The sequence below is a fragment of the Uloborus diversus genome, chromosome 4 (genome assembly GCF_026930045.1).
Source record: "Uloborus diversus isolate 005 chromosome 4, Udiv.v.3.1, whole genome shotgun sequence".
Lineage (NCBI taxonomy): Eukaryota > Metazoa > Arthropoda > Arachnida > Araneae > Uloboridae > Uloborus > Uloborus diversus.
The window spans coordinates 14,010,634-14,022,468 of record NC_072734.1 but is presented as its reverse complement, the minus strand read 5'-3'; the positions used below and the strand labels follow the sequence as shown (position 1 = coordinate 14,022,468).

Genomic DNA, 11,835 nt, shown 5'->3' with positions numbered 1-11,835 from the left:
ATCTTTTATTTTTTTCACTATCAGACTATGAAGTAATTTTACACTATTTGAAAATTTCTACAGAAAAGAAACTATATCTGCCATCAAAACTTAATCTGACTCGAAGTACTAAATTACAACGCCTGTACTGAATTATCTCTGAGTGAATCCTCATTAAAATATAAGTGAATGTTTAAAAATATTTCTTGGCCAATGATCATATCCAACTTCATCAGTCGATTTGATCAACTGGTTTTAATACATTCAAAGTTATGTACAACCCAGTTCTGAACTTGAAATAAGCTGCCAAGCTTACCATAAGTAGCATTTTTTTACTTTGCAAGGCAACAAAAGAGCTAATTCATTTAAAGGGTCGAAGGACCTTTAACCTTCAAAATTTTCGACTTTCTGGAAAAAATATATGTTGTGCATAATTTAATACTAAACAATTTGATACCTTATTTATTACCATGTGCAAAAACTTTTCCAAGTTATCGCAAAAATGCGTAAACTTTCCCCGTAGAGATTTATGTTAACAGCAGTTGTTTAAGCCTCTTTTTCTCAGATGCCGGTTTCTTGTTTTGCGTGCGAGATATTTCAGAAAGTTTTTTATGTATTTCCGTAACATTTTTCAGGCATGTTTGTCTGGTTTACTTTTATGATCTGAACCTGTAACTGGAAATGAAAGTTGAAATTTAAAAAATATATATATTTTTGTGCAAAATTATGGAAAATTTTGATATTAATTTTAAAAATTTCAAGAAATTAAATTATTTAAAAAAAAATTAGGTTCAGATCATAAAAATAAGCGAGACAAACATGCATTAAATGTTTTACGGAAACATATAAGAAACTTTCTGAGATATCCACGCACGCAAAACGAGAAATCAGCAAAACTGGCGATTGAGAAAAAGATGCTTAAACAGCTGCTCTGAACTTAAATCTCTATGTGGAAAGGTTATGCATTTTTACGATAACTTGAAAAGTTTTTTGCATATGGTAATAAATCAGGTATCAAATTGTTCAGAATTAAATTATGCATAACATATATTTTTTCCAGAAATACGAAAATTTTGAAGGTTAAAGGTGCTTAGACCCCTTAATTATTAACTTGTGAAAAATACATATAATGTAAAATGAAAAAAAAATCATAATAAATAAATAAAGCATTTGATTTAAAAAACATTTTCATGGCTCTAAGTCTATACTAGCAGAAAGCCTTCTTGAGAAGAATTACAACTCAAAAGCAATTGATGACAGTGATTACAAGCAACTAGGAAACGACTATTTAGTCAAAGGATAATAAATTGCTGAATATTGACTAATATTTAGACTTACAAGGTTACTTCTGTATCAATGGTAAAATTCACTTGTTAATCTCCACAATGAATTGTCACTAATACTTTATAGATCTCAGTATCAGCTTTTATTTCCTTTTTAAAATTTTTTGATCCAAGCAGTGAAACTTTGCATTTATATATAGGGTGTTTATACTTAAACGAATTTCTGAAAAATATCTTCTTAAATATAAGGGCAACATTGAAGGGAAATAAAAGGATAAAATTATTTGTTGAGGAAACAAAAACGCTTTATATTGTGTAATACATTGCAGAAACATTACAGTGCATAAATTGAAATTCATAATTTCAGGAAATACAGAAGGGCATCTTATCAGAAAGTTTAATCATGCAAGAATTTTATGTACATATTTTTTCCTTCCAATTTAGGTTAAAAGATGGTCAAGAAATCGTACCCGATGGCTCGCATACGAGAGAAATTCGTAATCCAGATGGCACGGTGGCTCTTCTTATTGACAACTGCAAACCAGAAGATCAAGGGAAATATTCTTTAATTGCTAAGAACCCTCTGGGAGAGGATAAAAGTAATGGCCAATTGAATGTTTCAGGTAAATATGATTTATTTGCCTTGGTACAAATGATGTAGCTTGTTGGTCAGTAAAAGAAAAAGTTGAATGCTGAGCTTGGCTTGATAATTCAATATTTACCAATATTGTTTGCAGGATTATGTTAAATGAATTATCAGTCACTCCTCCTCCTAAATCTTGGAAAGTTTTTTTTTTTTCTTTTTATTTGTTATGAATAAATCTTTTGCAATTTGGACCCTATTAATATTGGAAATTTTGTGGTATTTAGCTTTTACTATGTTGTCATATTATTTGAAATGTGTTATATTTTCTTTTTTTTAGTCATTGAAAATGTCATAGAAATAAACTTTCAAAACTAAAACTTGTATTAATTAACTCGTAAAGTTGTATAGGTAATCAATTATTATTGTAATACATTATGATTTGTATTGAGAAACATTCAACTAAGACTCCAATTTCTATGGTATAAACTCTTTAAAATGTTATAAAAATTTATTTTCCTCATCTATAACATTAAATTTCTGGTAATAAAGAGGGGGGGGGGCAAAAATCCATCCTGAAAAATAAGTGCAGTAATTTCTATTGAACCAAATTTTCAAAATGATGTTTGAAAAATGTTCAAAGTTGTTCCTTTCAACACTGGTTAATTTTTGTGAGTCAGACCTCATTTTCTATATTACAGGTGCGGAGAAAGTTCCCACAATTTTGTTTAATACGTTTTTTTTTTTTGGCGTTAAAATCGTATGTTGGCGATTTATTTGGCACATATTGTTTACTGGCATTAAAAGTATTTGAGGTTTAATCGTTTGTTCTTGGTTAGTTCTTTGAGGTAGTGAGCTATAAACCATGAAATGTGCGTGTTACTGTCGTTGAATTACACAAGAAGGGAATGAAAACAGCCGATATTATTCGAACGACTGGATTCAAGAGTAAAACAGTCTATGACGCTGTGAAACGCTACGAGGAGACTGGAGGGACTGCCGACCGTCCACGGAGTGGTGGTCCAACCATTGCAAAATGCCTGGAATGAGATAACGGTGGATGCGTGCGCGAGCATCGTCGGCAATTTCAGACTGCGGCTCCGTAAATGTATTGAAACCCAAGGAGCCATATTTGAACAATTGTTATAATTTTTTTGTTTAATGTTATTATTGTTTCAATAAAGAGTTTTTATTGCTTTAACTTGTTGATTTGTTGAATTATGTGTTAGTTACAGCCTATTAAAATATCTAATAAAATTGTTGGAACTTTCTCCTCACCCTGTACACTAAAGTGAGATTATGATTTGCACTGTTTGAAATATTGTGCCCAAGTTTGTTACAATGGTTTAGATGTACATCTGGTGTTATTCTGTGTTCCCAGAGTAGAAACTGAGTGGTGTAAGATTTGGAGAGCATTCCAGACACTCCTCTTGCACTTCATCCACTTTGTTTACTTTATTCAGCCACTTCTCTTGCATTTCATCCACTTCTTACCTGGCATAGTTTATTTCAGATATACTTATGCATCCATTGGTGTACATTGTGTAAATGGCAAAAAAGGTAGAATGAAGGAGGTTTGCATTATTTGTTACTTTTCTCTGAGTAGACTACCTTCTTAAAAAAAAAAAAAAAAAGAACATGAACAGATTTGTTTTCAGTTGAATTACAGCTTTACTTTCCCTAGAAGTTTAACTATGTATGTCGGGAAATAAATTTTCTATAACGATTCAAATTATATGTGCAATTTTTTGGCATACCCTACATTTTTAACTTTTTTATTTGATACTTTCAAACTCAAGCAATGTGAGGATACCTGTAAATTTATTTGTTACTTTTCATTCTTTATCATGTATTTTTGTGTTCAAACTTTTGTGTTTTTACAAAATAAAGTTGTATTTAAGAGAAAAAACATCTCTTATGCAACAGTTTTTATGCTTCTTTATACATTTCAATGATTTTTTTCACAAATATTTTATTTAAAGTATTTTGATTTTTTTTTTTTATAGCAAAAGATTCCGATGACATTCCCAAAAAACCCCCATCTATTCTGACCCCTCTGGGGAATGTATCTGTGAAAGAAGGAGAACCGATTAGACTAGAAGCCTCCATTTCTGGAAACCCTCTGCCAGACATTGCATGGGAAGTCAACAACAAACCATTAGAACCTTCTGATAACACTCTAATGACTTTTGATGGAGAGAAGGTTGTATAAGTTTTCTAATTTATTTAATTTATTTTTTCTTAATTAATTTGCACAATAATGAAATGATTGGTTATTTATTTATGCTTTGTGTCTAAAAACTGAATTAATATATTGCTTGTAATTTTTTTTTTTTTTTTACTGTTATTAGTTTAAGTATTTAAAACAGCAAGAATTATTTTTCTAAAATTTTTAAAGTAATTTGAATTTAAGGTAGAAAGGCAAAAACTGGGATGTAAAAATGCAACCTGAATTTAGAACTTATGTACAAAGAAATTAACAAATGCTCTCAAACCTTTTCTATGCTGATTTTTTTTTTAGTGCAATATTTAATAGCAAAAGCTATCTACCACATAAAAAAAAAAACTCTTGTGTTGCAAACAATATTTTTTAGCTACTTCCCGAGGCAAAAAATATCAGGAAAATCTAAATATCATTTATTACATAACGTAGTGACTTGATTAATGAGAGAGCACCAAACTTATTGCAAAACATCTTGGAACAAAATTTGGAATATTTTTAAAGAGCTTTTATATATTTAATGCTGTAACGTATTTTTGAGCAGTTGAATTGCTTACGTAAAATGGTAAAATATTTATTGTGAACTTTTGGGTTTTGGACACAAAATAATCTATACTAATATTATAAAGAGGGAGGGTGTATTTTTGTGTGTTTATATGTTCGAGGTAATCTCCGGAACCACTGCACCTATTTGAAAAATTCCTTCACTATATGAAAGGTGCTTTCTTACTGAGTGACATGGGCTATAATTCTAAAAAATCCGATTATTAGTTCTTTTTTTATTCCTATTTAGGCCCAAATTTCACATAAATTCCTGAATATGGGAGTGAAAAAATTACTTCCACATATTAATAGTATATATCGTTGAAAAGGGTAGAATTTTCCACGTTCTAAACAGTTTGTTTCAATGCTCTAACTTAATTACGGCGAGAGTAATTTGCGTTTTTAGCTCGAACTTTTTTAAGCTTTGCTGAAATTTAGGCACTACTTTCTTCTTTAAATCTATCAATAAAAAGTGAAAGAATTGTCCCAGAGTTTTCTTTTTGATGCCACTGGAAAGAGCGACATTTTTTACTCCAGATCTCCTGAGACCTGGACAATTTACTTCCTCTAAATTCATTGTATCTCTTCCAACTAAAAGAACAATTTTAGAACTGAAATTATCTAAAATTATTCAATTCCTCAGTTATGTGTTTTATTTCTGTGGCTTATTTTTTAAAGAGCTTTTATCGTAAATTGACGGTCAGTTATTAACGCAACAGATTAAAATGAAAATTGGCAGCAAAAAATGTTGCTACAAAAAGAAAACAAGCTACTTAGTGTTTAATGATTGATGTTTAATTTTTAACTGAACTAAATTTTATCTTTGATTTGTAAATAGTTATTAAATAATTTTAATTAAATTAATCAATTTTTAGTAAATTATTTTAAAAAGGACAATTTATTATACCTTGAGTAAACATTAATTATAAAATTAATTAATAACTAAATATGCAATAAAATTAAATAATGTTTCATGATTCATCTTAAAAAGTTAGTACTGCAAAAATGTCTTACTTTGCAAAGCATTTTCAATTTGCTGTAGCTACAAGCATACCAATTTATGCTGCATAATTTCTATTCAATACTTAATTAAATGATAGCCACCAGTTATTGGCTAGCTCAAGTATTGAATATTCAGTAGACCAGTTGGGGGCTGTCCATAAATGGTGTCACCTTTTTCTCAACAAATTTGCTTTTATAATTAGTTGTAATTTCTCTCCCAGAGGCAGTTAGTTGGATTTCTCTCCCCCCCCCCCCCCTCCCTTTCGTTTCCTATATTAAGAGCTTCTTCAACGGTTCCCTCTTTATCAGGATAGGTTTGTGCTTGCTTTTTATTAACCCTTTGGTTTGAAATTTACAATGCACTTGACTAAATTTGATCTTTGTTAGTTTCTTTTGCTCATTTTCATTTTCGTTTCGAAATTCTTTGCAATTATGTAAATATCTGAATATATATTCTGCTTGATTATGCTTTCCTCTGCAAATTTTAAAACATTTTCATGTGAATTATTTATGCATTTGTTTTATATACTTGCTAAATATTATCATTTCAAGTTTGAAGCTAAATAGCAAGAAAGTACAGCACTCGAATACCGGTGACTAGAAATTGCCATTTGTTATTCTAACAAGTTTGTCTCAGTACCATAGAGATAAATATTTTTAAAAAATATCATAAAGACTGAACTTGATGGTTGGAAAATTGGAATAAATGTTTCATAACACAAATGCATTCGTAATTAAGCTTCACACAAGGGCAAGTGACTATTGGAAAACATGGCGCACATAAACGCACACAAATGCGATTCATCACATCATCTAGTGATGAAAACTCATTTTGTAATCTTTCTCTAACCTTATTGACTGATATTCTATTAATTCATGCTATTAAAGTCAAGTTTTTGCATCAATAGATTAGTTTGATATTGTCTTGTCAGAAAAGAGATGTACATTTAAAATAACAGAGGTTATCTAATAAGTTAAACTGAAAAAAGTCTTTATTATTTTCAACTAATACCGAAAATACCACTATTTTACCTTATTAAATATCAGTATTACAAAATTGCAAAATAGCTCAAAATATTGGTATTCAGAATGTCGGTATTGCCATCACTAATCGCTGGATAATATGTTGCGGTATGATATGTGTAGGTACTAATTACTGGAAATGAAAGTATAAAAAGTTTTAACACTTCCCTATAAACTTGCCATTTTTGACATTGGTGGTTGGATACCATCACTATCAATATTTATTTTTAAAATGTTCTTTGATTTAACGTTTTTTTTTTCTTTTCCGACTCAGGCCATTCTGGAAATTAAAAGATCTTCTCCTGAGCATATGGGTGATTACAAATGTAAGGTGTCCAACCCTCTGGGAGAAGCCAGCACTGAAGGTTCTGTATCTGTGCAAGAGAAATCAGCCCCACGTTTCATTCAAAGGCTGATTGACCAAAATGTAAGCATTTATAATTAGACTTTTTAAATTTCTGAAACAAAAAAAAAAGGTATTTATTTTTAAAATCCAATGTATGGTCGATGCCATGTATTTAATTTTTTTCATGTCAGGGTCTAACATTCAAAATTTTTCTAATAACGTGTTCATTGTTTAACTTTTCTCAAATATTCAGGAAGAAATTTATCCTATGGTAAAAGTATTTGGTTTGGATGCATGTAATACAGTATAAATTTGATTTAACGATACCCGATTTAATGATACATTTCAATGATCCGGATTTAACTGCATTGAGTGCATATTCTCCTTGATTTAGTGATATCCTTGATTGAACGAAAAAATTTTCTAGTCCCTTGACAATCGTTAGATAGGGGATATGCTGTATATATTCATTTTTTTGTCTTCTTGAATATTTCTGAGAAAAGTTTAACATTGTGAGAAGTTGAATTTGAAACTTGATCCCATTTGTACTAAAATGAAATATATAATGTGTGCGTGTGTATGTACTATATAATATATGCATTGTGCAGAAAGATTGCAATAGCTACGGACTGTGTTTATTATCAGGGGGACTATACTATGAAAAGTCCATGATAGAAATTAAATGAATAACCGAAATCTGCAGCTTGATTAATATATTTTCCCTTGATGTTTCACAAGATTTACAGTCACATAAGATTATCTTTAAAAAATATTTAATTATATGTTTTGGCTGTTAAATATGCATTTTAAATTTAAAAAAAAAGCAGAAAAAGAAAGGACTGGAAGCAAAATTTTGATAGTTTATTCAAGTTATGTTTTCATTAATGTGAGAGTTAAAAAAAACATGAAATAAAAATAAATCAGTTACAAACAAATAACCAACAAGCTCATTTGCAGGGAAACAACTCTTAATTACTATCTTTTTTTGTTTTATTAATCCTTGAAATTCTGGAAGCTTAATTTGCATTTTATAATAGTTTTAAAAACAGCTTATGATTCCCTCCAAGCATTAGACAAAGCTTTTAGTCCCTAGCTAGGCTTAGTTTGCATAAGAACTCACTGGAGCTCAACTTGTTTTTCTTTTCCTTTTTTGTGAATTTTCATAGAATTGACAAAATCTCAGAATAGTCTTGAATAGCCTCTAAAGAATGTTGCACTCCTGTGTTTTTGTTTATGTTAGAAATTTAACACTAATCATTGTTAACTGTGAAAATATTTAATTGAATGCAAGTGGTTTAGTTGAAAGTTAATGTATTCAATTCAGTTTATTATAATGAAATTAATGCATTGTTACTAAGTATTGATGATTATTTAAATAAATGTTGTGGCTGCGTGTCCTAAACAAATTAATTCTACTCTAAACTGCAAAGTTTTCTTCTTTTTTTTTTTCTATTTTTGCATTTTTATCATCTATTGTACGTTAGTTTTATTGTACAAGCTTGCTTATTTGGTTTCTGCTGAAAATAAAGCATGAAAGAAAACGTCAAATTACAGCATTTCACTGTTGTTGGTATTGAATCCAAAACATGTTTCTTCAAATACCTCAAAAACGGCCCACAGCAGAATTGTACTTTCACATTTAAATTTATTGTGTAAAGTGCTGTTACTTATGCCATTAGTTTCATTGAAATTCTGTTTCAGAGTTTTGTAAACCAACCCATAAAGCTTACCTGTAAAGTAACAGGATATCCTGAACCAGAAGTGGACTGGTACTTTGAAGGAAAAGCAATATCTCCGAGTAATTCCAAGTACAATATCAGCAAGCTTGGGGATACCCACTCCTTGGGCATTCATAACTGTCAGACTACAGATACTGGAGTGTATGAGTGCAGAGCAAGTAATTCTGTTGGGGAAGATCACACTAGATCAGCAGTAGACATCAGGTACTTTTTTCCTATCGTGCAATATATCATTTTTTCTGTTTCTGATGTTTGAAAAGTTGGGGCGTCAGAACGTTTGCCTGGAATGTAAAAATTGGAACTCTAAAGATTAAGTAGGGGCTAAGCCCCTTGCTCTTTTTGCCCCCCGTTCGCTGCCTACTGTGGGTGACAATTGATGATTTAAATGCTTTTATCCCTAGATGTCTGACCTCTTAAGATTTAGAGAAGTGAAAAGGCTTGCTCCTAAATGTTCTGTATCCAACAGTTTCAGTATCGACCCAGTATACATTGACTGTCTGGAGGGGAAAAAATGTTTGTTACATTTTTCAAGTTTCTTATTTTGTACTGCTTAACACCCACTTTGATTTACCCTAAAAAGTAAATAACAAATCCCAATTCATTCTATACAGTAAATTACAGATAAACATAATATTCTATGTGTACCTGCTTATATTTTTAATAATAGCAAAATAATACCAACTGTTCGTAATTAACTTAATTTTAAAGAGAACCTGGCTTAGTTATTTCTCAAAGTTTAAATTAGTGCAAATACACATTTATTTGGTTATTTTTTTAAAAAATTATGTGTATTTTTAACCTTATAATTCTGAACATGTAACGAGTATTTATGCATTTTCCTTACCATGCTCAGTTCTCATTGTATGTTTTTGATTGATCTAGTGGTAAAGTAGAAAAAGGTGAACCTCCTATGTTCTTGAAGAAGATAGGTGACAATGAGGTGATGGAAGGAATGACAGCGAAGTTTACTGCTTGCATTACTGGTATTCCAACACCTGATGTCAGTTGGTTAGTAATTTGAATAATTTAATCATACATCATTTTATTCATGTCACTAATATATATGCAATGTTTCTGTTTTTATAACTACCAGTTGAAAAGACTTTTTGAGAGAGTGTTTGCTTTTAAATTCATCAGTTTTATTTATGCATGAAAATATTGATATTTAAAATTTTCATAGTATCTATTTTACCAGATTAAGTAATGTCTATAAAAATATAATCAGCACTATTTCAAACTTTTATTAAAAATGTAAAAACATGGTCTACAGCAAATATTTCAGCATAAGGCTTATCTTTTACTTCTGGTTTTGTTACAGATATTTTTTCCACCATTTTTGTAGGCTTTAATTTTCTTGTGAATTGAAAACATTTTCCTTCTGCTCTGCATTTCCTTTTTTTAGCCAGGAGCAGTAAAATATTTCTACTAGAAATGCCTTTTCTTCTGAAAAAAGATTGCAATGTCAACCTATGTTGGTTCTTGACCCTCTGAATTTGCAATTTCTGCCGAGTTAATACAATACAAATTCTAGACAAAAAGCTTTTGTCGGATGTCTTTTCATCCATGAGCTCATTTCTTTTGCATTGAAAAAGTCGTTCCTTGTAACGCCGAAACACGTCTGCAGTAATCTGCAATTTGTTCTTTTTGACGTTGACATTTTTCTTAGTTGACTTTTTAGCACAAAGGTATTCATTTATCTTACTTAGCCAATTGTTTAATAGGGTATTTCCCATTTTCTCAAATTCTATGTGTAAATGTAGGGCAGTGACCTAGAAACTGTCCTAGAAGACAGATTTCCCAACTAAGTTGTTCTACTTATATATATATATTTTTTTTTTATAGCAAATATATAATTTTTTTTAAAACCATATAGCTTGTTGAAACTCTTGAGCCTTTAAAGATGAAGAAAAATCCAAGAGCTCAGAAATTACATATTTATGCAACAAATTTTTATCAACAATTTATATTTCAAAAGGAAAATCAAGTGCTTTAAGTTTTCCATCTGTTTGAAATAATAATGTCACAAAATCAAAGTTTTAAAGCTTTTGAAATAAAAGTTTTTTTTCTCCTTTAAGGGTAAAAGAAGGGAAACCTTTGGAACCTTCCCCTCGACACAAAATGGATCTGGAAGCTACGGGTATTTTACGCCTCATCATTCGAGAAGTGGAATCTTGCGACTATGGGGACTACAGTGTCACCATCTCTAACATGCACGGCAGTGCTACCAGTAGTGCGAGACTTATACCGGACAGTAAGGATGTTCTCTTGGACTTTTTAACCCCCAAAAATGTTCTCTTGTTAGCTGCTGGAGCAATTGTTGCTTTAGCATTCTTAATTGCATTTATGATGCCACCTAAATTTTCTTGCACCCCTGCTCCAGAATTAAGCGGAGTCGACGATTTTTTGTACACTTGTACATCTAACTGTGAATGCTCCGAAGAGTGAAGGGAAACTGCTGTGATTTAAAAGGGATCAATTTTAGTTTTGTTTGTGAATTGTCCTAAGCTGTAGTAATTGTTTAAGATCTGTATATTTCCTGGGAGGTATGGTTTAAATTGTACATCATGTAATTAATGTGTAAAAGTTGTATATAAGCAGAAGTGAAAATCATAATTTTCTTTTGTAAGGTGAGGAAACTCAGGTCTAAAAACTTAAAGTTGACATCATTTAATTCAAATTTTTGTTTTTGTTATTTATAATTGAATTTTATTAATTTAAGTAAGATATAAAATTAAAATTGTTCTTATTCACAGCATTTGCGATTTAAAATTTCTCTCTTTATTTATTATATTAACATATTTTATGTATTTAAATTAATTAATTTATTAATTTTTTTGTGTTTAGACAGACTGATTAGTACTTTGTTCTTCCACTAGTATCACTTACAAAGTTACTTTCTAGCTAATTTATGGCTATGTGATATTTCAACATTTGGAGTGACTGATTAAAAAATTCTAATTAAAAGAAAAATGCAAACAAAAGTTTTCCATGAAAGAAACAGATATGAAATGAATAAATGAAACATTTAATGATTTAAATTTGTAAAATTCAGTGTTTTTGGATCAATTTTAATAATGGTTGTTCATTTGAGCTAATTTGCCTCTTTTATGTTCGTC

General features: G+C 30.3%; 1 protein-coding gene across 4 annotated transcripts in view; it reads left to right on the top strand.

Annotated features, from left to right (window-relative positions):
- The window catches only part of LOC129221576 (obscurin-like), a 294,822-nt gene that overhangs the window by 216,186 nt on the left and 66,801 nt on the right, over positions 1–11,835 (top strand). For all 4 annotated transcript variants that reach the window (XM_054856083.1, XM_054856082.1, XM_054856081.1 and 1 more), the window contains 6 exons: positions 1,707–1,885; positions 3,852–4,048; positions 6,909–7,061; positions 8,682–8,923; positions 9,602–9,727; positions 10,795–10,970. In XM_054856083.1, the coding sequence (XP_054712058.1) occupies positions 1,707–1,885; positions 3,852–4,048; positions 6,909–7,061; positions 8,682–8,923; positions 9,602–9,727; positions 10,795–10,970 (1,073 nt within the window). The remainder of the gene's footprint in view (positions 1–1,706; positions 1,886–3,851; positions 4,049–6,908; positions 7,062–8,681; positions 8,924–9,601; positions 9,728–10,794; positions 10,971–11,835) is intronic.